This window comes from Salvelinus alpinus, chromosome 18 (genome assembly GCF_045679555.1).
Source record: "Salvelinus alpinus chromosome 18, SLU_Salpinus.1, whole genome shotgun sequence".
NCBI classification, from domain to species: Eukaryota; Metazoa; Chordata; class Actinopteri; order Salmoniformes; family Salmonidae; genus Salvelinus; species Salvelinus alpinus.
This window is the reverse complement of record NC_092103.1, coordinates 9,460,282-9,486,408: the sequence shown is the minus strand read 5'-3', so window position 1 is coordinate 9,486,408 and position 26,127 is coordinate 9,460,282. Positions and strand designations below refer to the sequence as shown.

The 26,127-nt window shown below is 41.8% G+C and overlaps 1 protein-coding gene across 3 annotated transcripts in view; it reads right to left on the bottom strand.

Moving 5' to 3' along the window:
* LOC139543660 (band 4.1-like protein 4) overlaps window positions 1-26,127 on the bottom strand; it is a 90,135-nt gene that overhangs the window by 46,963 nt on the left and 17,045 nt on the right. For all 3 annotated transcript variants that reach the window (XM_071349962.1, XM_071349961.1, XM_071349963.1), the window contains exon 3: window positions 4,467-4,571. In XM_071349962.1, the coding sequence (XP_071206063.1) occupies window positions 4,467-4,571 (105 nt within the window). The remainder of the gene's footprint in view (window positions 1-4,466; window positions 4,572-26,127) is intronic.

Here is a 26,127-nt window from a genome sequence, read left to right as displayed (position 1 = left end):
TTTTCACAGCTTGTCAGGCAAAACATCAGACTAAAAGTGTGCCATGTAACATCTCCTCCGTTGGTGCCAGAGTCTCCCACGACTCTTATGAAAAGGACACTCCATCATGAGGCCTCTGATAGTGACCTGAGTTAATTCCCTGATGACACGGACGGCTTCATCAACAACGACAGGTAATGTGTGTTATATGAAATGTTAAAAGTTGTATTAAAAAATACCCGACTTGATAAAATAGTAGGATAATTCCCCAGCTAAGCAGATGCAAGTAGTAGAGTAATTTTGGTTGTGAAGTGCATTAGAACAAAATGCAATTTACCTCTTGGCTGTCTATTATATCAACATGTCAGAGGCCCTCTCATTCAACACCACCTCATAAGATTGCCTGCTGCAGTTGTTCAAGAGATTTCCAGTTTGCAGCTGAACATGCAGCATAGAGAATACCAGCAATGGGGCCCTGATCAGCATCATGCAGACATGTCTTCGCTGTGAGCATTCCTAAGAATGGAACAGTCAGCCAAATGTTGGCAAGTATCCGGACATTAACCTTCACCTGTCAGTGACAATAGCTTTCACAGGCTCATCATTTGTACAAATACAGAAGGTAACCCACTTCATTACTTTGATAACCCAATTGTGAAATGTATTTTATGTAAACTGATATTATTTTCTGCTTCTTTTCTACTTCTTAGATGAAAATAATGTCCAGGGCATAACCTAGCCCGGTGGAACAAGCTTATCGCTGTGTTCACCATTATCTTTCACTTCACATTTTATGATATGAAGTGAAATAGAAAGGTGAACACAACGATCAGGTTGGTTCCAGCAGGCTGGGGCTCTGGCAAAGTCCTCACCTCTTACCTGCTCACCAAAGTATTCATACCCCTTGACTTATTCCAAGGCATTGTAGTTTTCTGAAGGCATTGTAGTATATGTTTCTGTGTCAGATATCAGCTATCCGAAACTGACAGTTGTAATAGAACAGTGACTGTGTGTACTGTATGTGTTCACAGATGCACGAGAAGCATAGAGACCTGGCACTCAACACATCCACAATTAGGTGATTAATAACACTACAGTACAGCACAAATGTCCAGTAATAGCAACACACTTTTCATTCCAGGTGTCACTGATGAACTGGGGCAAACGAGTGCGACAGGTAACCTGGCGGTTAGAGCGTGGGGCCAGTAACCGAAAGGTCGCTGGCTCGAATACCCCAGCCAACAAGGTGAAAAAATAATCTAAGTGCCCTTGAGTTTAACCGTAATTTGCTCCAGTACTACTATGGCTGACCCTGTAAAACAATAAAACATACACTACTGTTCAAAAGTTTGTGGTCACTTAGAAATGTCCTTGTTTTTGAAAGAAAAGAAAAAAAATTGTCCATTAAAATAACATCAAATTGATCAGAAATACAGTGTGGACATTGTTAATGTTGTAAATGACTATTGTAGCTGGAAACGGCTAATTTTGAATGGAATATCTACATAGGCATACAGAGGCCCATTATCAGCAACCATCACTCCTGTGTTTCAATGGCATGTTGTGTTAGCTAATCCAAGTTCATAATTTGAAAAGGATAATTGATAATTAGAAAACCCTTTTGCAATTATGTAAGCACAGCTGAAAACTGTTGTACTGATTAAAAAAGCAATAAAACTGTCCTTCTTTAGACTAGTTGAGTATCTGGAGCATCAGCATTTGTGGGTTCGATTACAGGCTCAAAATGGCCAGAAACAAAGAACTTTCTTCTGAAACTCGTCAGTCTATTCTTGTTCTGAGAAATGAAGGCTATTCCATGCGAGAAATTGCACAAGAAACTGAAGATCTCGTACAACGCTGTGTACTATTCGTTTATTATGTATTATGTAAAAGGTTGTTTAATCTACATGGACCTGTTACTACATTTGAAAGTTATCAGAACACTTAGTTTAGAACAGGAATCATCAACTAGATTCAGCAGCGGGCAGATTTTTTATTGAGCGGATGGTCGGGGGGGGTGGAAGCTAATTACAAAAAAAGTTTAGATTGCAAATTGACCGAAAGAAGCCCAAACAGATATAATATTTGACTAAAACATAGTAATTTCTCTATACGGAATACTTGGGAATATATTTCCAAAATTAAAATAACTTGGAGATGATTTCCTGGTGTTTTTACAGTCTTTCATGTCCGCGGGGCGCCATTTGGGGAACCCTGGTTTCGAATATCTACATAAATTCTATATTACTCTGTAGGCTACTGGCCTATTCAAAGCTTCCTCTGGTATCTCACCATATATCTCTGACTGTAGTTATTGAAATCAACCTGCAGAATTGGGGGGGGGGGGGGGGGGGGGGCGCAGCTGCAGGCAAGGTTCTGACAGATGGGTGTGTCTTGGTGGTGGCAAGGACACACCCAAGAAACACCCACATCAAACCACACACCCAAGCCAACTCACGTTTGGCTTCTGTCATGGCCACCAGAATTTCTTGAGCAGCAAGCCAAAAAATTGGGCCAAATCAGCGGGTGCAGTTCCACATTAACCTTAACCACACTGCTAACCCAAAATCCTAACCATAACCTGAAATATTTTTGTTTTCATACATTTTTACGATATAGCCAATTTTGACTTTGCAGCTGGCCCATCTAGCGGAAATCTGCCTCTAGGGCAAGATTCATGACAATAAACGTCAACCTGCTACAGTATCTATGTTGGTATGTCCTTTACGACTCCAGAGGGTAGGAATGATGTGAATGTGCATGCTGATTCAAACACGCCCTTGGGCCAAATATTACCCAAGCACAGGGAGGATAACCTGCCATAAACAATAGCTGTGTATACATTGATAAAATAAATGTTCTATAAAACAGACCGTAAAAGGTCTGTATCTATCCAATAAGATTATTTTCTACAGAATTATTAATTAACTAATTTTAACAAAAAAAACAAGGTTGGCAAAAATTCTAAATCAGATCCCCCGGTCAAACATAGTTGAACATCAACTCAGCGTTACAGAGATTTATCATCTCTAATTATCTCAACAGGATACTGGTTGTCAGACAAACTCAATATGTTGGAGATAAACTGGACAAACACAACACTGAGAAAAACAAGGGTGAAGGTGGAAAACGAGAGAAAGAGAGAGTGAGTGAGAGAGAGAGAAAGAGAGGGACGGGGTAGATGGAGGGGTGAGGCATAGAGAGAAAGAGAGAGAGAGGAGGGGAAAGATAGAGAGATAGGGGTAGTGATGGAGAGAGAGATGAGAGAGAAAGACGAGGAAAACAAACTGAGCAATGTGGGTTCAAGGTACACTCAGCGATATGACGTAGACGCAGAAATTAAACAGCATAGTGGGTCAATTTCCACAACAACTAAGAGCGTTGAAGTGCGAGGCTCAACTTATCTGCTGTTTATGTGCCCTGCGCTACCATGCTGTAAACAGCGTGAAGCACACACGTGCACTTGTGCAGATACTGTGTGTGACTATGTGAGAGCGTCTTGTATCTTTCATATCTGCGGTTCTGCTCGTGGCAACGTCATTTGTCTACATTTAAGCAGGGACATTAGCAGTAAAACAATGTATCTCTCTTTTTCAAACAATAATCCTCTCTTGTACTGGGTGTGTGCTTATAGTGCATAGTGCATGCATGTCAGGTCATACATTAGATAAGTCAAACAGAGACAGTGATGCTGGTGTTCCAACATTTTCAGTCTCCTTTTACTGTTTTTCTTTCCCTTAAACATAGCTTTTGAGTCTTGACACATGTACAGAGACATGCTTTCATCCTGCGCAGGTCTGACGATAAATCAGAGCTTGGCCGACAGCCCCCAGAAGGCATTGCACAGGATACCGCCCATCCATGTGAGTGAGAGAGCGGGGGGACGTTGGGAGATTATGTCTGTGTCCCAAACGGCAGACTATAGTGCACTACTTTTGACCAGAGCCCTATGGGCCCCGGTCAAAAGCAGTGCACTACATAGGGAATAGAGTGCCTTTTGGGACGCACACAGCCTATCATTGTGTTCTTTTATGGCTCTGTACTCTGAGTGTGTGGAGCCCTGGGGCCCTGAATGAGTATTTACTACTCCTTTCCTCCCCTACTCTACCCTGTCATGGCCTGGACCTGCGTGCGACGCACTGTGATGGCACCTTCTGCCAATATTCACAGAACTGTTGTTGTCTTGTCTTTAGAGCATACTAACGCATACTATTTTCACTTTGACTGGGGCAAGCTGAGGCTACCCTTTTCAGATATCTATCCCAGACATCTGCCTCAGAGGGAAATACGCTTTCTAATCTCACCAGCCACTTCGATTAGTGTATATGAAGGAAATATCCTCTCCGGTGCACTATTCATAATGTAATGTCAAAAGCATGCCAAATGCATAACACCTTCCCTGGTCTACAGTGAGAGTATACTGTACATCTGTATTAATGTATATATTATTTGTATAAATATGTTTATATAAATCATTGGTGACTGACCGTCTGGTGGCTGCGGTCACAGTAGCGCAGCCCGAAGTAGTCTGTCTCTGCCAGGTTCACATGGTCGAACACAAAGTCCAGCACCACCGACCCCTTAGTGGACTTCTGTGTAACACAAGAGGTTAGGAATTAGTGTCTCGGTCACATTCAAATGTGTTGCCAAGCAAAGCCATTCTCAAGTAGATGTCAGTGTTTTTATTTACAGAATATAAGATGGGTGACAGTCATATTATACTGTAGCTATTAATGCATTCTGAAGCAGCAACATGTAAAGTATTCTGAAATACCATGGTGGACTTCTGTATGGACAGTCATTTTTTGAAGAATAAATAGTTTCAACAATATATGGCATACAGCAGTGGTCACCAACCGGTCGATCATGTTCGACTGGTCCATCTCCAAGGCATTCCTAGTCGATCACCAAACATTTCTGTAAAAACCCCAACCATAAAGCCTTGCTTTCCTATTTTTTTTTGTTTTTTGTTTCGCGCTGTTGGGGGTAGGTGCACTTGATTCAGCAGCCCTAGCGCCGGGAAGGCAAAATGTTCCCATACTTAACCATTTAATGTGTCTGAAGGTAGAACTCCCAGAGAGAAAATCAAGTGCACCTATAGGCCTACCTTTGGCCAGTCAGATAGCTCAGAACACTGTGTCTGCACAGTTTCCTCGAGCTATAGACTGTAAAAATACACCTTGAACATACAGCAAAGTGCATACTGTGAGATTTAAAAACTTTTAAAACCATGACTATAGGGAGACTCAACGAATACTGCAAAATTCTGCTGGTTTTATGCGTTTGTTTAAGTTGTTATTCAGCACTTTCAACACTTTGTTCAACACCTTCATAAGCCACAAAATGCGGGTTCTCCCAGCTTCCACAAGCTACAACCAGCCCTGCAGCTGCAATGAAGGAGTTTAGCAAAGTGTTCCGATAAGCTTGAGTTGTAGTTATTAGTGTCTTTTTTAATATCATGGAATATTTCACTTTCTCTGGTCATAGGAGTAACAACATGAATTGGTGCATGAGGCAGAAATAATGCAGTGCGACTTGAGTTGCTACTAGCTGGAAGACTCTGTCCCCTTTTCTCAGCGGAGGGAAGGAGGGTGGAGTAACGATGAGTCGGGGGAGAGGCAGCCTCCCTCCCCTCAGACAGATGCAGGCCATCAGTCCAGTAAAAAGAATATATATAAAAAAATAAGCAAATTATAATGCTCACTTAGCTGTGCCTCACAAGTAATACAACAAATGATCTATTACCAGTGTGATCATATACCTACATTTAAAAAATATAATTTCAAAATGGTCTGAGAAGAACAACATTGGCAGGGCAATTCAAGCATAGCCAATATGCAGTGATAATGTATTGGGGCCTATAGCCTGCTGCACAAACCTCATTGCTACAGAACTGTTTTTAATTGGTTAATGTCGCATAGGCTAACGTTTTTTGAAGTCCTGTTTGAAAAAAGATCCGAGCGGTCGATCTCGGCTTGCATTTTGACTCAAAGTGATCTTGACTCGGACCACTGGCACACAGTATAGCACATATTTGATTCACTTCAGGATGAGGACCTATAGTCTCTCTTTTTAGCTTGCTGCGTCTGGATTTAGAAATAACACGAAGAGACTCTATAAGAGAGAAGACATATGTCTCCAGGGAAATATGAAGAGAGATAAATTATTACTTTGCTATGCAGTGAAAACAGCCTTACACTGCAATTTACGCACCTCGCCTCTTATTACCATTTCTCAGAGGCTTGCAAAAGTAATCTGCTAAAAGAAACAAACTTAGAACTCTGGTTTTAGTATGAACAAGTAGCAATTCCATAACACCTATCCCACTGTTACAAGATAATTGCCATAAATCTATCTCCTTCGTAGGATGAAGAAAAATCCTTGACCGTATCTTTAGCTCAGTCAGCACTTTTGCTTCCCCTTGTAGATACAGCATCAATCCAAATGTATCCACTGAGGATATAGTGTAAGTATATATTGCGATAGATAACCAATCATTTAATCGAACAAACCAATCCCAACTGGCCAGGCCTCAGCGAGGAGCAAAACCCAACCAAACCCTCCTCTCTCACCTGCATTCAGTTACATTTACATTTGGGGCTCCCGAGTGGCACAGCGGTCTAAGGCACTGCATCTCGGTGCAAGAGGCGTCACTACAGTACCTGGCTGCATCACATCCGGCCGTGATTGGGAGTCCCATAGGGCGGCACACAATTGGCCCAGCGTCATCCAGGTTTGGCCGGGGTAGGCCTTCATTGTAAATAAGAATTTGTTCTTACTTGCCTAGTTAAATAAAAAATAAAACATTTTTTTACCTTGAGGGCAATTTGACTACATCCCAAGAGAGGAAATGGATTTCTACTATGGAGGCATCGATGCATAGCCTATGCCAGTAATGAAAGATGGGGGTTTACTCACAGTAAACATCATCGCAAGGTGAGTCAGAGGCTGAAACACACGACAAACACACTAACATTCCAACCCAACCAAGGGTTTCCTACCCTCCTCTTTTTCTGTTTTCAAAGTCAACACACACATGCATGCATGTACACACACACACTCAGTTCCCTGGGGTATGATTGAGAGATCATTTCGGGTGGATCATTCACAGACCAGCGGTATGTTTGCTTTGGGTTTGTGTGCGATTTGTTCTTTAGCAGGACACCAACATCCATCTTGGCTGGAGGACATCACTCTCTCTTTACCTAATTCTCTCTGTTTGCTCTTGACACAGAGAGGAGGAAACGGTGCATCAGAGTGTGTGTGTGTGTTTCTCTCTGAGATACAGTGGAGAGGACTGCTCTTCTTAACCACAAAGCACATTTTTGATGAATCACGTGGTGTACACTGACAAACAGTCAGTATGATTTACGCCCCCAAAGGCATGAGCACACAGACCGTGCTCGGCTGGTTAGAGACCAAACGTGACTGCCTAGAGCAGACTATGCCATTTTCAGCAGTAGGTTTACAATCAGCAGTGTGGGAAAACCTAGTGAATCTATATGGGTTTTTAGAAGTCCCGGCTTACACTCCTATTAAGAATTCAAGAAGTTAAGAGCAGGTTGAGGAGCAGGTTGAGAGCTTGAGAACTTCAAGTTCCTTGGTGTCCACATCACCAACAAACTAACATGGTCCAAGCACAACATGACAGTCATGAGAAAAACTAGAAAACCCTATTCCCCCTCAGGAGACTGAAAAGATTTGGCATGGGTCCTCAGATCCTCAAAAAGCTTCTATAGCTGCACCATCGAGAGCATCCTGACTGGTTGCATCACTGCCTGGTATGGCAACTATTCGGCCTCCGACCGTAAAGCACTACTGTGGCCAAGCTTCCTGCCATCCAGGACCTCTATACAAGGTGGTGTCAGAGGAAGGCCCTAAAAATTGTCAAAGACTCCAGCCCCCCTAGTCATAGACTGTTCTCCCTGCTACCACACGGCAAGCGGTACCAGAGTGCCAAGTCTAGGTCCAAGAGGCTTCTAAACAGCTTCTACCCCCAAGCCATAAGACTCCTGAACATCTAGTCAAATGGCTACCCAGACTATTCGCATTTCCCCCCCCCCCCCCGCCACTCCATTGCCACTCTCTGTTGTCATCTATGCATAGTCACTTTAATTAACTCTACCTACATGTACATACTACCTCCCCCTGTATATATTGTTATTTTTTACTGCTGCTCTTTAATTACTTGTTACTTTTATCTCTTATCCGTATTTTTTGAAACTGCACTGTCGGTAAGTCAGCATTTCACTGTAAGGTCTACACCTGTTGTATTCGGCGCATGTGACTAAGGTTTTTTGATTTGAAGTCCAAGAAGACTAAAAGACCACATAGTATGTGATGAGTAGGCCCAAGTTCATTCCTTAGGCATCTAAAGTAGAGCACTTCCTCATGTTAACAGTTAATTACTTCCTCTGTGATTCAAGACTCATCTGCATGTTTTCATTATCTACTCAATCTGCAGGTGCACTCCCAGTGAATCACAAGTGGGCTGCCTGTGTCTGACACAGGAGACAGGCTCTCTCTCTCTCTGTCTCTCTCCCTCTCCCCCCTTTCTCTGATACCCTACTATATATATTGCTCTCCTCTCCCCCCACCTCTCCCTCTTTCAGAGATGTAAACTGGTGAGGGCCCAAAAAGGTGCAATATTTTTTTGCTGAGAAACAAAATTTCATTTTTTACACATCTACCAATCGATGCCCTTCTTTGTGAGGCATTGAAAAACCTCCCTGGTCTTTGTGGTTGAATCTGTGTTGAATCTTCTTGATTGAGGGAACTTACAGATCATTGTGTGTGGGGTACAGAGATGGGGTAGTTACTCAAAAATCATGTTAACCACTACTATTGAACATGGAATGAGTCCATGCAACTTACTTGCTAATCACATTTCTACTCCTGAACTTATTTAGTCTTACCATAACATACAGTACTCATTGACTCAAGAAATTTCAGCTTTCATTTATTTTATTAATTTCAAAAAATGTCTACAAACAAAATTCCACTTTGCCATTATGTGGTATTGTGTGTAGATCAGTGACACAAAATCTCAATTGAATCAATTTAAAATTCAGGCTGTAACACAACAAATGTGGAAAAAGTCAAGGGGTGTGAATACTTTCTGAAGTCACTGTAACTAGGCTCTCAAAGAAAGTCCTTATGATATACTGTATGTAATTGTTTTCATAAATAATGACATTTTAGAGGCTAATAAGGCTGGTGAAACCATTCATAGATATTTCCAGGAAGAACCCTCCAAAGATAAAATGTTTCTTGGTGTCTGCACACCCCAGCTTGCCATCATGGGCCCAGGGGCCGACTGCACTCACCCCCCCCCCCCCCATAGTGCTCCTCTTTTATCAACCAGCTCTTTTTGAACCAGCTCATGTTTAAGACAAATACAACACATAAAAGCACCACCGGAGATACAACGTACCACTATAACTGTGCCTCTCTTGCCTCCCTGTTGTGCAGTCTGTCGCTGCATTTTCTCCGCTGTCACTGTCTGTTTGTCTATCTGTCTGTCTCTGATTCGCCTTGTGCTCCTCTGTGTCATTCCTAAGTGCTATTTGCTATTACATACAGTATAGAGCCAACAAATGAAGGAACTGGCAGTACATCTGTGTCTTTGTTTCCTTCCTACCTCAAATGCACTCACCTATGAGCTGTCTGGTACCAGAAGACCAGGGGTCCACACTACCTGTGCTGGGCCCAGCAACATCCTAGAGTAACACTTTATTTTAAGGGTCCATAATAAACCATTTATAAGGAATTTACAAACTGTTTGCTCACCATATATTAAATCATTACTCCCATATTTTGCAAATGTTAGTAAGCTAGCTATTCACACACCACTGGTCAGCCAAATGCCCAATATAGGCAATTATGACAACAACAAAAATTGTGCAAAAGTCATAAAGAAAAGACTGGCTCATGGGCAGCCAGCTGTATCCATAAAATATACAGTACCCGTCAAAAGTTTGGACACCTACTCATTAAAGGGTTTGTCTTTATTTTTACTATTTTAGAATAATAGTGAAGACATCAAAACTATGTAATAACACATATGGAATCATGTAGTAACCAAAAGTGTTGAACAAATCAAAATATATTTTATATTTGAGATTCTTCAAAGTAGCCACCCTTTGCCAAGCATTTCGCTACACTCGCATTAACATCTGCTAACCATGTGTATGTGACAAATAATTTGATTTGATTTGACAGCTTTGCACTCGCTTGGCATTCTCTCAACCAGCTTCATGAGGTAGTCACCTGGAATGCATTTCAATTAACAGGTGTGCCTTGTTAAAAGTTAATTTGTGGTATTTCTTTCTTTAATGTGTTTGAGCCAATCAGTTGTGTTGTGACAAGGTAGGGTTGTAAAATACCAAGTCCATATTATGGCAAGAACAGCTCAAATAAACAAAGAGAAATGACAGTCCATCATTACAAGTAAAAGTTCAAGTAAAAGACATCTCAACATCAACTGTTCAAAGGAGATTACGTGAATCAGGCCTTCATGGTCAAATTGCTGTAAAGAAACCAGAGGTTGACCGATACCGATTATTGAAGGACCAAAAAAAGCCGATATCGATTAATCTGACGATTTAGATATATATATTTATTTATTTGTAATAATGACAATTACAACAATACTGAATGAACAATGAACACTTTTATTTTAACTTAATATAATACATAAATAAAATCTATTTAGTCTCAAATAAATAATGAAACATGCTCAATTTGGTTTAAATAATGCAAAAACACTGTGTTGGAGAAGAAAGTAAAAGTGCAATATGCGCCATGTAAAAAAGCTAACGTTTAAGTTCCTTGCTCAGAACATATGAAAGCTTGTGGTTCAATATTTCCAGTTTTAGGTTGTAGTTATTATAGGTATTATGACGCGTAAACTATTTCTCTCTATACCATTTGTATTTCATATAACTTTGACTATTGGATGTTTTTATAGGCACTTTAGTACTTTAATAGCCTAATCTCAGGAGTTGATAGGCTTGAAGTCATAAACAGCGCTGTGAATCAAGCATTGCTAAGAGCTGCTGGCAAACACAGTAAAGTTTGAATGAATGCTTATGAGCCTGATGCTGCCTACCACCGCTTAGTCAGACTGCTCTATCAAATATCAAATCATAGACTTAATTATAATATAATAAACACAGAAATACGAGCCTTTGGTCATTAATATAGTCAAATCGGAAACTATAATTTCGAAAACAAAAACGGTTTATTCTTTCAGTGAAATACGGAACCGTTCCATATTTTATCGAACGGATGGCAACCCTAAGTCTAAATACTGCTGTTACATTGCACAACCTTCAGTGTTATGTCATAATTATTTACAATTCTGGCAAATTAGTTTGCAATGAGCCAGGCGGCCCAAACTGTTGCATATACCCTAACTCTGCGTGCAATGAACGCAAGACAAGTGACACAATTTCCCTAGTTAAAATTGCCTGCTAACATGAATTTCTTTTAACTAAATATGCAGGTTTAAAAAATATATACTTCTGTGTATTGATTTTAAGAAAAACATTGATGTTTATGGCTAGGTACATTCGTGCAACAATTGTGCTTTTTTTGCGAATGCGCTTTTGTTAAATCATCACCTGTTTGGCGAAGTAGGCTGTGATTCGCTGATAAATTAACAGGCACCGTATTGATTATATGCAACGCAGGACAAGCTAGTTAACCTAGTAATAACATCAACCATGTATAGTTAACTAGTGATTATGTGAAAATTGATTGTTTTTTTATAAGATAAGTTTAATGCTAGTTAGCAACTTACCTTGGCTCCTTGCTGCACTCGCGTAACAGGTGGTCAGCCTGCCACACAGTTTCCTGGTGGAATGCAATGTAATCGGCCATAATCGGCGTCCAAAAATGCAGATTACAGATTGTTATGAAAACTTGAAATCGGTCCTAATTAATCAGCCATGACGATTAATCGGTCGACCTCTAAAAGAAACCACTACTAAAGGACACCAATAAGAAGAAGACACTTGCTTGGGCCAAGAAACACGAGCAATGGACATGGTGGAAATATGTTTGTTGGTCTGATGAGTCAAAATGTTAGAGATTTTTGGTTCCAACCACCGTGTCTTTGTGAGATGCAGAGTAGGTGAACGGATGATCTCTGCATGTGTGGTTCGCACCGTGAAGCATGGAGGAGGAGGTGTGATGTTTGGGGGTGCTTTGCTGGTTACTCTGTCTGGGATTTATTTAGAATTCAAGGCAAACTTAACCAGCATGGCTACCACATCATTCTGCAGCTACACGCCATCCCATCTGGTTTGTGCTTGGTGGGACTATCATTTCCCTGCATCCAGGTAGAGGCCTACTACCAGCAGGAACATGGAACACTCCATGTCTGTAAGTCATGCATATTTAAAAAAATAAAAAATAAATATGTATAGCTAATACTCCACTCACATGAGGAGTGGAGAAGCCCTATGCCCCATAAACCTGTCTACTCCTGGAGTAACTCCCTGTCAGAGATACTGTGATTAGAGGGTTTCGCAAGAGGCCCTGGGAAGTCAGGGGTGAGGGCTTAGGTGTCAGGGGGTGTGAGAGCGAAGTTACAGAGTAAGGCTACCTTCAAACCAAAATGCATGAACCGCATGTCCAACGAGGCTGTTTGGTGGGGAAGAATGCTGTTTTTACATTTTTAATTGGTTGATGGATTGTCTCGATGGACCCCACCACACCCAATTTATCTGATTTGACCCTTATAGTCCTCAATCAACAATGTAAATATTAACTCTTGCTGCTTTTTCTTTCAAGAGCATTCAGTATGTTTATACATCTCTCTACAGGTGCAAGAGAGAAGAATATTCCAAGGACCTCCAGTCTCTCGGTCCCAGCTTTGATGCACCTGTACTGACCTCGCCTTCTGGATGGTAGAGGGGTGAACAGGCAGTGGCGCGGGTGGTTGTTGTCCTTGATGATCTTTTTGGCCTTCCTGTGACATCGGGTGCTGTAGGTGTCCTGGAGGGCAGGTAGTTTGCGCCCGGTGGTGTGTTATGCAGACCGCACCACCCTCTGGAGAGCCCTGTGGTTGTGGGTGGTGCAGTTGCCGTACAGGCGGTGGTACAGCCCGACAGGATGCTCTCTTAAGTCCACGATCATCTCCTTCGTTTTGTTGACGTTGAGTGAGAGGTTGTTTTCCTGACACCACACTCCAAGCGCCCTCACCTCCTCCCTATAGGCTGTCTCATCATTGTTGGTAATCAACCCTACTACTGTTGTGTCGTCTGCAAACTCGATGATTGAGTTGGAGGCGTGCATGGCCACACAGTCATGGGTGAACAGGGAGTACAGGAGGGGGCTGAGCATGCACCCTTGTGGGGTGTTGAGGATCAACGAAGTCGAGATGTTGTTTCCTACCTTTACCACCTGGGGGGGGCGGCCCGTCAGAAAGTCCAGGACCCAATTTCACAGGGCGGGGTTGAGACCAAGGGCCTCAAGCTTAATGATGAGCTTGGAGGGTACTATGGTGTTGAATGCTGAGCTGTAGACAATGAACAGCATTCTTACATTGGTATTCCTCTTGTCCAGATGGGATATGGCAGTGTGCAGTGTGATGGCAATTGCATTGTCTGTGGACCTATTGGGGCAGTACGCAAATTGGAGTGGGTCCAGGGTGACAGGTAAGGTGGAGGTGATATGATCCTTGACTAGTCTCTCAAAGCACTTCATGATGACGGAAGTTAATGCTACGGGGCGATAGTCATTTAGTTCAGTTACCTTTGCCTTCTTGGGTACAGGAACAATGGTGGCCATCTTGAAACATGTGGGGACAGCAGACTGGGATAGGGAGAGATTTAATATATCCATAAATACACCAGCCAGCTGGTCTGCGCATGCTCTGAGGACGTGGCTAGGGATGCCATCTGGGCTGGCAGCCTTGCGAGGGTTAACACGTTTAAACGTCTTTCTCACGACGGCCACAGAGAAGGAGAACACACAGTCCTTGACAGCGGGCTGCATCAGTGGCACTGTATTATCCTCAAAGCGGGCAAAGAAGGTGTTTAGTTTGTCTGGAAGCAAGATGTCGGTGTTAGTGACGTGGCTGGTTTTCTTTTTGTAGTCCGTGATTGTGTGTAGACCTTGCCACATACGTCATTGAATTGCTACTCCACTTTGTCTCTATACTGACATTTCGCTTGTTTGATTGCCTTGCGGAGGGAATAACTACTGTTTGTATTCGGCCATATTCCCAGTAACCTTTCCATGGTTTAATAGGTTTACACTTTCAGTTTTGCGCGAATGCCGCCATCTATCCACGGTTTCTGGTTAGGGTAGGTTTTAATAGTCACGGTGTGTACAACATCTCCTATGCACTTCCTTATAAACTCACTCACCGAATCGGCGTATAAACCAATATTATTCTCTGAAGCTACCCGGAACATGTCCCAGGCCGCGTGATCATAACAATCTTGAAGCGTGGATTCCGATTGGTCAGAACATACAGTACATGTCAAATGCCTAGGAGACAGCGATAAGGAGACTCTTGCTGTAATCAAAGGGAAGGTACCATTGAAGGCCCCAGTATACACGCAGGCATCTTGAAGCAGATGTTTGTCACCACCCAGGCCCTTGTCACAGCATGCAGTGGTCTGATAGGGAGATGACAAATTCATTATGTACCTTTCATCACCAAAGCCGTATTAGCATTTACTGCACATGTTACTGAACAATCCAACCATTTCGTTAGTATCATTGATCTAAATGGGGAATTCACATACAATATACAATTCATAAGCGTTGACTAATACGTCTAGGGTCATGTGGTGGTCTGGCAGCATTCTGCTTTCTAGTGATTTTACTCCCTCTTCACCTGAAATGCAATAATAAAAACATGAATAACAATAAGCCTAGTCAGTCAGTAACTTGGCTAACCATGCTAATTAAACACTGCACATCAGCCAAATGATACCCATACATACTAGTCTAGTCGCAGTGAAATTGAGAGGGGCATTATTCTTGCCAACTTTTTCAGTCACCGATTAATAAATAGGCAGTGGAATTAAGTAGTTTTACAAAATGTGTTCAGAAGTCCGTAACATGTCTTTAAAATATAGCTAGAAAATATAGCTATAGTTTTATTTTCTATAAACCTAGCTAACATTAGCTACATGGCAGTGATGATGGTGGGAGTTAGCTAACTACCATTCCCCCAGCAGGTTTAATTTAGCTAGCTATCTAGCTAACGTTAATGGCATTTATATAAACTATCAATCAGATGATAAACTAGCAAATATATTCATTTTCACCTCATATATAATGCTGCCTGATAAAGCTAGCCAGTTGATGGTAAAGCTTGGGTGGCAGGTAGCCTAGTGGTTAGAGCATTGGGCCAGTAACTGAAAGGTTGAGCTGTCAAGGTGAAAATCTGTCGTTCTGCCCCTGAACAAGGCAGTAAATCCACTGTTCCTAGGCTGTCATTGTAAATATGAATTTGTTCTTACCTGACGTGCCTAGTTAAATTTTAAAAAGCTAGGATGAATGCCAGATAGCTAACGCAACAGCACCTGTCAATGCAATGGCTGGTCTGTAGTTTGTCTGTCATGGCTTTTCACCCAAAAATCTATGTACACAGATAAAGAGACAATTACCTTCAAGGTGATTGTTTTGCTTTTCTTTCCCTCATCCTCTCTTGTGCATGTGGTTAGCTACTTCCTGATATTTGATTGATGGAACAATCCAGCCAATGGTTAGGTGGCTGTGGTTTTGGCAGAGGGAACTGATTGGTCACGAGTAAAAGGTCCTGCACCCAGAGCGCAAATCAAGATTTTACTTGCAAATTTCTTCCTACAAATTTACAAATCTTTCTACAACTTGACAACAGTGACAGAACTCAGAGCGACCGCAAATTCAAAATCTGCAAGTGTATTTTTGAATAACAGCAGAGTCGTAAATGGACTTGCAATAATTCTGAAAATAAATTATGCTTGCAAATCTTATTGATTGCAATAAAATGTAAAGTTACTAGTTTGCGACCATTGTTAAATCTTTCAAACATCATGATACTAGTTTGCGACCATTGTTAAATCTTTCAAACATCATGATACTAGTTTGCGACCACTGTTAAATCTTTCAAACATCATGATACTAGTTTGCGACCATTGTTAAATCTTTCAAACATCATGATACTAGTTTGCGACCATTGTTAAATCTTTCAAACATCATGATACTAGTTTGCGACCATTGTTAAATCTTTCAAACATCATGATACTAGTTTGCGACCATTGTTAAATCTTTCAAACATCATGATACTAGTTTGCGACCATTGTTAAATCTTTCAAACATCATGATACTAGTTTGCGACCATTGTTAAATCTTTCAAACATCATGATACTAGTTTGCGACCACTGTTAAATCTTTCAAACATCATGATACTAGTTTGCGACCACTGTTAAATCTTTCAAACATCATGATACTAGTTTGCGACCACTGTTAAATCTTTCAAACATCATGATACTAGTTTGCGACCATTGTTAAATCTTTCAAACATCATGATACTAGTTTGCGACCATTGTTAAATCTTTCAAACATCATGATACTAGTTTGCGAAATTAATTTACACATTTGCAAATTGTACTTGCAACCACAAAACTCAATTTGCAACCACAAAATGTAAAATGCAAACTCTGTCATCATTATAATCCCATATTGAACGAGGAGAGAGCGAGAGAGACATTTCAGCAGTAGGTAGCCTATAAAATAATGATAGACTAACTAAATAGCTCATTCAAAACATAACTAACCATGCTACAAGCTATTAGCTAGTTAATTTGTATCTATAAGCATTAATGTCGTTGACTCATTGTTGCCTTTCCACCAGCAGTGTTGAGAAATAAATCTGACACCATTATTTGAAAGCTGGAATTCCCCTCTATTAAACAGTAGGCTAGCCATGTAATTCTGACAATGTTAAAAATAGTCTAAAAATAGCCTAATTGACAAATAGCTTCCATGCCGTGCATAGATCTCCATTGAAACCATATTTTAGCCTTATAAGGTTATAGATAAACATGTTTAATCCCTGCTTTAACACACCACATTGTAGCCTAAACAGCAGCTGCTCAGCAGGACCTTGATAGGCAGACTTGGGTGTGTTTAAGGGCTGGATCAAAAGCCTGCATACCCAGAAGCTCTTCAGATGGAGGGTAGACCACATGTGTTTTATACAGTAACCTAACAGTGCAGTTATTATCCTTTGTGGGGGGTTAAGTGCCTTGATCAAGGGCACAATGGCAAGAGATAGTACCCTTCGTGGGATCAGAGACCAGTTGCCTTCTAGTGTCAATACCACATTTATGCTGTCTTTTTCATGTAGGCTACATAGAGACGCCACCAATTATTGGTCATGGACATTTTGTTCAAATGATGGAGAATTCATGGAAAAGTCATGAAATTCCATCTGTCAAAATGTGTATGAACTCTTAACAGTGAAAGATCTGAGGTCTCTATAGCATAATGTAATTTGGGAATTTCTGTGAACATAGTCTAATGGACCAACTTGAAAAAAGACAGCTCTTGCACCTCTTTCATCCCAAGTCAAGCATTGGGCACCGTAGGGATGCATTCTGTGCTCTGTAAACGATTTGATCATTCACGATTCACGTGGATGGCCTATTTTGAAATCAAAACGGTGAATATCGCCAAGTTTGCTTCCCTGCACTTTAACCGCCTCTCCCCCTACCTTCCCCCTCTTTTACCAGCCTTTTCCCCTCTCTTTCCTTTTCTCTTTCTCTCCCTCTCTCTCTCTGATTAAAGCACATGATGCATACTAGCTAGACAGTTGTCTCACACGTCACACCAGCTCTGTACTTCATTCTCTTTATGACTCTGTGTGATGGATGTGTGTGTTAAAGACATGCTCCGTAACTTTGACAACTAGTAAGTCTTTTTTAAACCTTTGGGCTGGATGTGTCAATGTGTAGCTCATACATGCATAATCTATGACAAGAATTACTGTCTTACCTCAATAAGCCACGAAATCCCTAGTTTGAAAGCGACTGTTTACTGGATGCGGTGTGGCGCCATTTTCCCCCACGTGGGCCAGCACCCTGGCATTTAAAGTTTCAGCCAATGAGCTTTAGCCCCTCGCCATTTGAGTGACAGCTAGCCAGATGCACACATAGCAGAGCAAGCAAGAGAGAGAAAAGACGTGGTGCACTTATCTGCATATACTATATGTGACATAATACTCCATTTTCGAGGACCACTTTTGGCTCGTGAGCACTACTTTCAGAACTGCTGGCCCAAAAAATCTACAAAAGTACCAGAGAATCTCTTTAACATTCTCTACACTTCCTCCCATTGATACATTCTCACATAACAGACAAACCTTTGACAACAACAAATACACCGGTGGTGAAATTAAAAACAGCATATACTGTAAACTCCTGTGTAGTAAATCAACACCTGTGGAGGCCTACTGTGCCTTTGCAGGTATTCACAGTTCTGCCAAGACTAAGTAGAGAGACTGTATTAGTGCAGTTCTGCCAATTATTCTCAAAGCATGAATCCAACATCGTCTCCTCCTACTCCATCCTCCCTCCTCAACCAACCGGCACCACAAACACAACAACCAAACCTCAGACGTAGTCTTTTGATGTCACATAATTGCCGTGCTCAACTTGTTTTCATTTCAAAGACTCCACATGTCAACTTCACTTGTCTTTCTGCACCTCATTTATCATAAGACATTATGAATACGACTGCTGTGATTCGACGTGCCATGAGTTCTGTGATTATGACCGCTTTTGACAACCGCATATCGTTTGTCTATGCTACGCTGAATAAAACCTACGCTTATTAAGTCTACTATAATAATACAGTATATTGAGTCTGATTGCTTTGGATGGGAGAACTTCTCAATGACTATATGAGCACAGAATCTATTCTACCCCATGTTGCTTACAGAGTTTTGCAGGATCATGGCGTGACCACAGCCACATATTTGTAGTGCTTATGTTCATTCATGACTCACAGGTATACCACAACCCACGTTAACATCATTTTTGCACTCAGTTACCATTGCGTGATTAGCTGCGGAGAAGAAAGCATCGCACTCATTTTCAGACTGGCCAAGCAAACAGGGAATAATTGTGATCACTGCTGCTTTCTCTGGCCCTAAGTACCCAAAGGGGGAAAACACACTGAGTGAGCTACAAATTGATCATCCATTTGAGTTCATTCTTTACTGCAAAGTTTTACCTTTGTTTGACATTCTACTTCTTGCTTGTTGACTTGACCTCTCTCTGACTGGTTTTGGAATTGCAGTGAAACACGCAACTATGCTTTCTGTGTTAGGATAGGCAGCCCCCAGCCGTCAGATATGGTAGAAGCGCTCAAGCAGTAAGGATTCCAACTAACTCCAGAATCACAATTTCTGTTTAAAGACCAATGGCTATAATAAGGAAGTTAGTGTATGGCTGTTACAACTTACAGCGCATCTTTCCCTTAGGAACTCAGTAGTACAGTACATATGGTCTCAGTGAATGTATGTAGAGTACATACTATGGAGGCCTACATACTTAAGTACATGGTCTCAGTACAGTATGCATGGTTGGTCTCGGTTTGTCTCGGCACTTTTAGGGAGGAAGGCCCTAAAAATGGTCAAAGACTCTAGCCACCCAAGTCATAGATTGTTCTCTCTGGTACCGCACGGCAAGCGATACCGATGCACCAAGTCTGGAACCAACAGGACTGCTAAATGGTTAGTTAAATAGTTAACCAAATAGCTACCTGGACTATCTGCATTGACCCTTTCTGCAAGTCTTTTGGCTCATCACAAAGGCTGCTGTTACTGTTTATTATCTATCCTGTTGCCTAGTCACTTTATTCCTAGTTATATGTACATATCTACCTCAATTACCTCGTACCCCTGCACATCGACTCGGTACTGGTACCCCGTGTATTTAGCAAAGTTAGCGTTACTCATTTTGTATTTATTATTACGTGTTATTACCTTTCTATACTATTATTTTCTTTCACTCTGCATTATTGGGAAGGGCCCGTAAGTAAGCATTGCCCTGTTTGTCTAAACTTGTTGTTTACGAAGCATGTGACGAATACAATACAATTTGATTATGATTTAATTTGTCACAGTGTCTCCCAGGGCAGAGCAACAGCCATTGTTATAGGGCTCCTCCTCATTACAGTAACTGAAAACCCTGACCCCCGGCAGGAAAGAACTGTGGTGTGACTGACTGTACTGTATGACATCATCCAGATGCCGACCAGACCAACACCCTCAGGCTCTGCAGTGGATCCAGGGCCAAGCAGCAGCTAGCACTGTCACGGAACAGACGCTGACATGTTTTCCCATAGGGGCCCCTACCGACCAACCCTCTCTCCCTCCCAACTCTCCCATACACACTCCCCTCCTTCCCCGCCCTACTAACCTTCCCATGTACTGTACACTCCATACCCTTCTCCCCAACACTTCCATAATTGCTCACTAGCCTCCCTCCCTTCCTCCCTGCATTACTCCTCTATCTCCCCCACTGATAAGGTAGCTCTGGTTGTCAGGGTGGGATTGTTAAAATAACACTGACTAGGAAAAAGAGGAAGGGAGAGAAAATATGCAGGTAACTGCCAAAATAAAGGAAACACTTGATGAAATGAGGAATACAAAGTGTTTCTCTCCACTTTCTGGAGGACTGAGTTTTGAAATCAGGGGAATTAGAGTATGATAGCTAAGGAGATGGAGAAAGTTCTGGAGTTTGGTTGCAAATATGCAGACGGGTTCAAAAATAGTGTTGTAGAAGGCTGTTGTATGAATCACCTTTCTCCGGATTACATCTTCAAACTAAGGGCAACCATGGCATCTGTGACAGAGAGGGAGAAGCGTCCATCCACGTATATGGGTAAGATTGTCTAGCTAGCCTCATTTTCAGATATTAAGCGTTTCTAATTTTGTCAGAAAGTCGATTTCATTTCAAGTTAAAGTGTACTGTTAGCTAGCTAGCTAACTAACATTAGCTGGCTGGCTCGCTAGCTAACGTTACGTGTATGATCTGTGTAGTTATACTATTCATATCTCAGAGCCATTTGCATTGCTAGTTATAGGCTAATGTTAGCTAGTTAACATTAAACCTGGTTGGTTAGCTACCTGCAGATTCATGCAGGATAGTAACGTCACGTGTTGGGATTATGGTACATTGTTTAGCTAGCTAGCTACATGTCTAAACAAAAGACTCCACTAATGCAAGTAACCATTTCAATAGAATGATGTCATGGCGACAATTCTCGATAGACGTAGCTGGTAAATTCGCTCTGGCTATCTACTCCGATTTCAGAGCACTCTCGTCTGAGTGTGCCAGAGCGCAGAATAACTGCCAAATTTATGAACGCTCAACACCTGTTGAAAATGGCCAGTGTCAGTAAACGTCTGCAAAAAATCATAATGAAATTGTTTCTAGCAGCACAGTTGCAGTCACAAACGCTCTGGATAACATAAAAACATCCTAACCAGCTCTGCTAGGTCAAGTAAAATGGTCAGAGTGGGGTGTTCTCTCATTTGTGTCTGGAAGTAGCTAGCAAGCTAGCCAACGTTAGCCAGTTAGCTTGGGTGCTTGACTAATCCTTGGCCAGAGTGTCCAGTGTGCGCTCTGAAAGACAATTTGACAATGCTCAGAGTTTACAAACACACACTCTAGATTAAATTTACGAACAGACCCGTAGTATAAACCAGCATTTCGTCTTGAAATCTTTGATTGTTTAGTACATGGCCTCACATGTGAATCCTTAAAGAGATGGGTGGGGCTAAGGCTTAAGAGGGTGTGAACGATGCTGAATGGGTGTAGACAAAGAAGAGCTCTCCAGTAGGTGTACCAAAACTTTCAAGAAGGGACATTTTCTCAAAAGTGAGGTTACAAGTTTATAAACTTTCAAAGCAGAATTACTTTCCCATTGTTTCTCAACTGTAGTGTATGATTTACCATTTTGTAGCTCTGAGTCTCTACTTTTATCCAATGTAAAAAACACAATTTCTAATTTTGCTACATATGATCGAGCCGGTCGGTCACATTTCTCTTACTCATCTGACAACACTAATTATAACTGTATCACATACGCACATAAGACATACCTGTAGAGAGATCCCTTCCAGGTCAGAGAGATCATGTATTAGAGGTCAGAGTTACAGAGTTCACAGCCAATTAAAGTGTGTGAAATGAGCCCAGCGTGAGTCATTATGCAGATGTGATGCAAATGTCCTCTAGAGGTGAGACTAAGAAATAAAGAGGTGTCCGACTCTTTGTGACCTGACCCGTCTCTACTCTCTAACGCCAGACCACTGGGTAAATAATGAGAGAAACTATATCACTGATCAGCCTTATGAACACAAACACATCCTCGTGCACAATAACCAGAGAAACATATAGATTGAAAAGGACAGCACTGTAAAAGGAACATATTCTGTAATGAATGTATTGCCCTAATAACAATGATCCAGCACCCAACTGTTTTTGAAGTGTGACATGTGAGGGGAGCACATTGGCTATTATTTCATAATGAGAAAGATGCCATCACCGGCCAGCCAACACACTCTTATGAAAACACATCATAGACCTATTCAATCAACACTGTAATGCCAGGTATGTACAGGGAGGACACAAGCAATTACCAGTGTAATTTAAAGATCCAGATCTCATTAGCCGTATTGACAGACGCACACACACAGTGTGTCTAAATAAAGGTTACATCCTAGGGAGAGAGAAAGAGAGATTGAGAGAGGTGAAGGCTAAATGTTGTTGATGCTGGAGGCGGTGTATGGATCAGGGCCATCAGTTGAACACAGAATGATGGATTAGTTTCATTATGTCCTTATATGGCAGTACCTAGACAGACCATACTAATCAATACACCTGTCATATTCAGCTGGCATCTATTTAGACAGTAGACAGGGGTATGATATGACAAGTGACAGGCATGTTGATGGCCTTCAGAGGAGGAAGTATTATATTAACAGAGTGAGAATTTTGGGAGTGTGTGTGCGAACATACAGTATATGCAGTATGTGTCTAGTAAGGGTGGTACTCTCCTCTGGCTTGTGCCCCCTATCCCCATGGTAACAGGGTCATCACATGATCATGGTGCGGTCTGTCGGTCTGGCCATCTGCTGCTCTGCGCTGGGTATTTCTGGCTGTTGGGACGTGGTGGTTCTGCTGGTTAAGGCAGTGTGTATGTGTGTGTGGTGGGGGGGGGGCGTGTTGGTGCTAAGCGCTACTGGTTAGGGCAGTGGAGATGGGGCAGGGCGGGGGGGGGGGGGGGGGGGGGGCGTAAGGGGACAGTTTTGGGTTGTAGTGCGGAGGACGGAGGTTTGGATGAGGGCCACTGACTCCTCTCCGACCAGGCACATCAACTCCGTGGGGGGATAAGAGGTATGGGGGAGAGGGGAGGAGGGAGGTCGTGAGCAGATGTTCCCTTTTCCCACTGGGACCTCCACAGAGCCTTTGTAGAACCACTTTCCCTCTCAACTCTCTGTAAATGAGTGCAGCGTGCTCCGTGGCGAGGGAGAGAGAGTGAGATAGAGAGAGAGAGGCAGGAAAAAGGAGAGAGGGAAGACATATGGAGCTGTTACAGCACAACATGCTGCCTAGCTGGCAGGGTGTCTCTGTCTCTACACTAGGGACTTGGATCTGAGTTGGACAGCCTGCATTTGAGAAACAGACTACTTGGTTACTCCTCCTTCTTCCTTTTTACAACAGCTCCATGTAAACATGTTTCATTGGAAGGGTGTCTCCTCTCCAACTATAGCTCTGGGACTGGAACCGTGACCTACTGCCTGTAACTGCCTCCTTAGTTACTCCTCCTCCTCCTTCTTCTTCTAGGTTCCTATTTTCATCCGTCTTGTTGCCACTGAAAACCGTCTATATGCCTGTGCCATCCCATCCATCCAGGGCCTGCCCGCCCATTAGGTATTATTAGGCGAGGGCGGCATTTTCCGAGCTAAACTTACCAAGCAGCACCTCCAACAACACATAAAACCTCACGTAATTATACAAAAAAAAGAATGACAATTTCTCTCACCCAGTTGCATATGGGCTATTTAGGTGAGCACTGATGCAATATACAGTATATGTTGCTTGTCCATGCCGAGCGCACCTCTTCAGGGTGCTATTGGAGAGATAAAGCGCTCCACCAACGGTCCGTCACAAAAATCTTCTAACATAAATCATGTAGCCTACAGCCTATGGTAGAACGAGTGTGGCCTTTTCTATAGCCTACAGGCTGGAGATCAAATTTATGAAAATGTTATGATACAGATACTTTTTACCTTATGCACGTTTCTCTTCAAATAGCTAAACCTAAATGGCGCCCAATCAAACGCAACAAGTGCTTCGATGTGAATATGACATGTTAACAAACACCATATCCTCAAAACAGGACAGGTCAAAGTAAAATGGACAATATGGAATTAAAAATCAGGCTACTCACAACTGCTGTCAAGGAGTTTCACCCCGTGGGCTAAATTGTCATGATTATCAGTGGTTTCAAGTTTGTATCTGTCAACTTTTGAAGAGATGATTACAGCGAAAAATTCAATACTTCTGCATTTCCCGCAGTGTAAACACATTGATTCTCATTGCAAATAGGCTCAGGATAGCTCCTGATAAAGTTGGGTAGCTGATATGCAGTGCTTACATAGACAAAATAATTAGTCACAGTAAAAAAAATACTAAAAAAGTCAATGCAACTACTTGTTTTACAAACGGTAGGCCTACCACATGGATGAACATTCGTAAAATTCCAATGCAGGCCAACACTGCACCCCAGTAAGCACGGACTGACACCAAAGTCTTTTGGATGTATTATTTTGGCCCTGTCCTGACAAGACTTATGTCCGGGGTCTTTTTTTGCTGCGGTCCGGTCATGCCTTGATTTCAACATCTAAAAACCGGACCCAATCTGAATCAATCATAGACGTCAAGTTGTATTTGTCACATGCACAAGTACAGTGAAATGCTTCAATTTTTATTCTCAGCAATAAAAAAATATTATAATAATAGAACACACGAAATAAGAAATATGTGAGGAAACTATATACAGGGTCAGGGCCAAATTTACAATGTGCAGGGATACTGGATTATTGAGGTAGATATGTACATGTAGACAGGGATTAGGAGGAAGTGACTGGTAGCAGGATAAATAATGAATAATAATAATAATAAACAGTGTGGCAGCAGCATAAGTGGTGGGTAGGTGTGTATGTAAGTGTGTGGGTGTTAATGTGAGTGTGTGAGTCTGTGTGTGTGCAAGAGTGTCAGTGTAGGCGTGACAGGGCTATAAACAGGACTGAAAAGTGACTGGTAGCAGGAATATATAAATACTTATGGTAATATAAGTAATATACTAATGGTAATTTATACAACGGGTGGGTCTAATCCTTAATGCTGATTGGTTAAAACCGCATTCCAGGCGGTGTCTATTCCACAAGTTACCACCGGCTAAATCTATGACGTTAAAATGCCTATTTACTCTGTTCCATCTGACTGCGCAATCCACTGTCTCATCAGCCCAGCCAGGTAATTTATAAACGTGATCAACACTATAAAAAGCATCTAGACATTATGTCACATTTCTTTTAGACTAACATTTCGTATAAACCTTGCTGTCTGTCTCTCCAACATTTTCAACCTTGTTTCAATATTCAAATTCGATCTCCAGCTGTCCCATAGTAATGAACGTGTTGGAAGTCAGGATGAGACAGACAGACAGACAGGCAGCGTTTCTCAGCCAGTCGAAATCATGAATCAGCTGGCATCATTTTTATGGATATATACAAAGAAATGTCAATTGAAAAAAGGTACAAATGAAACAAAGTGCAGCTAATATGCCGTCTTTCCAGCTTCAGTTAGAAGTGATTGTGTTAGCTGTCTGGCCTAACACCCGTGCCAATATATCCTCCAAATGCCGGCTTCCCGGGCATTATCCCTTAAATATACATGTAAACAGGAGTAATAGTGACCAGTAACAGAATAAATAGATAAGATAAGGTAATGACAATCAATAATCACTGAACTGCAGAGTAGAGGTAGTAATAAATACAATCAATACATTTTTTAGCTGCAGGGTAGGGTAGCAGCCCAAACATAGATGTGTAAGTTTGGTTCA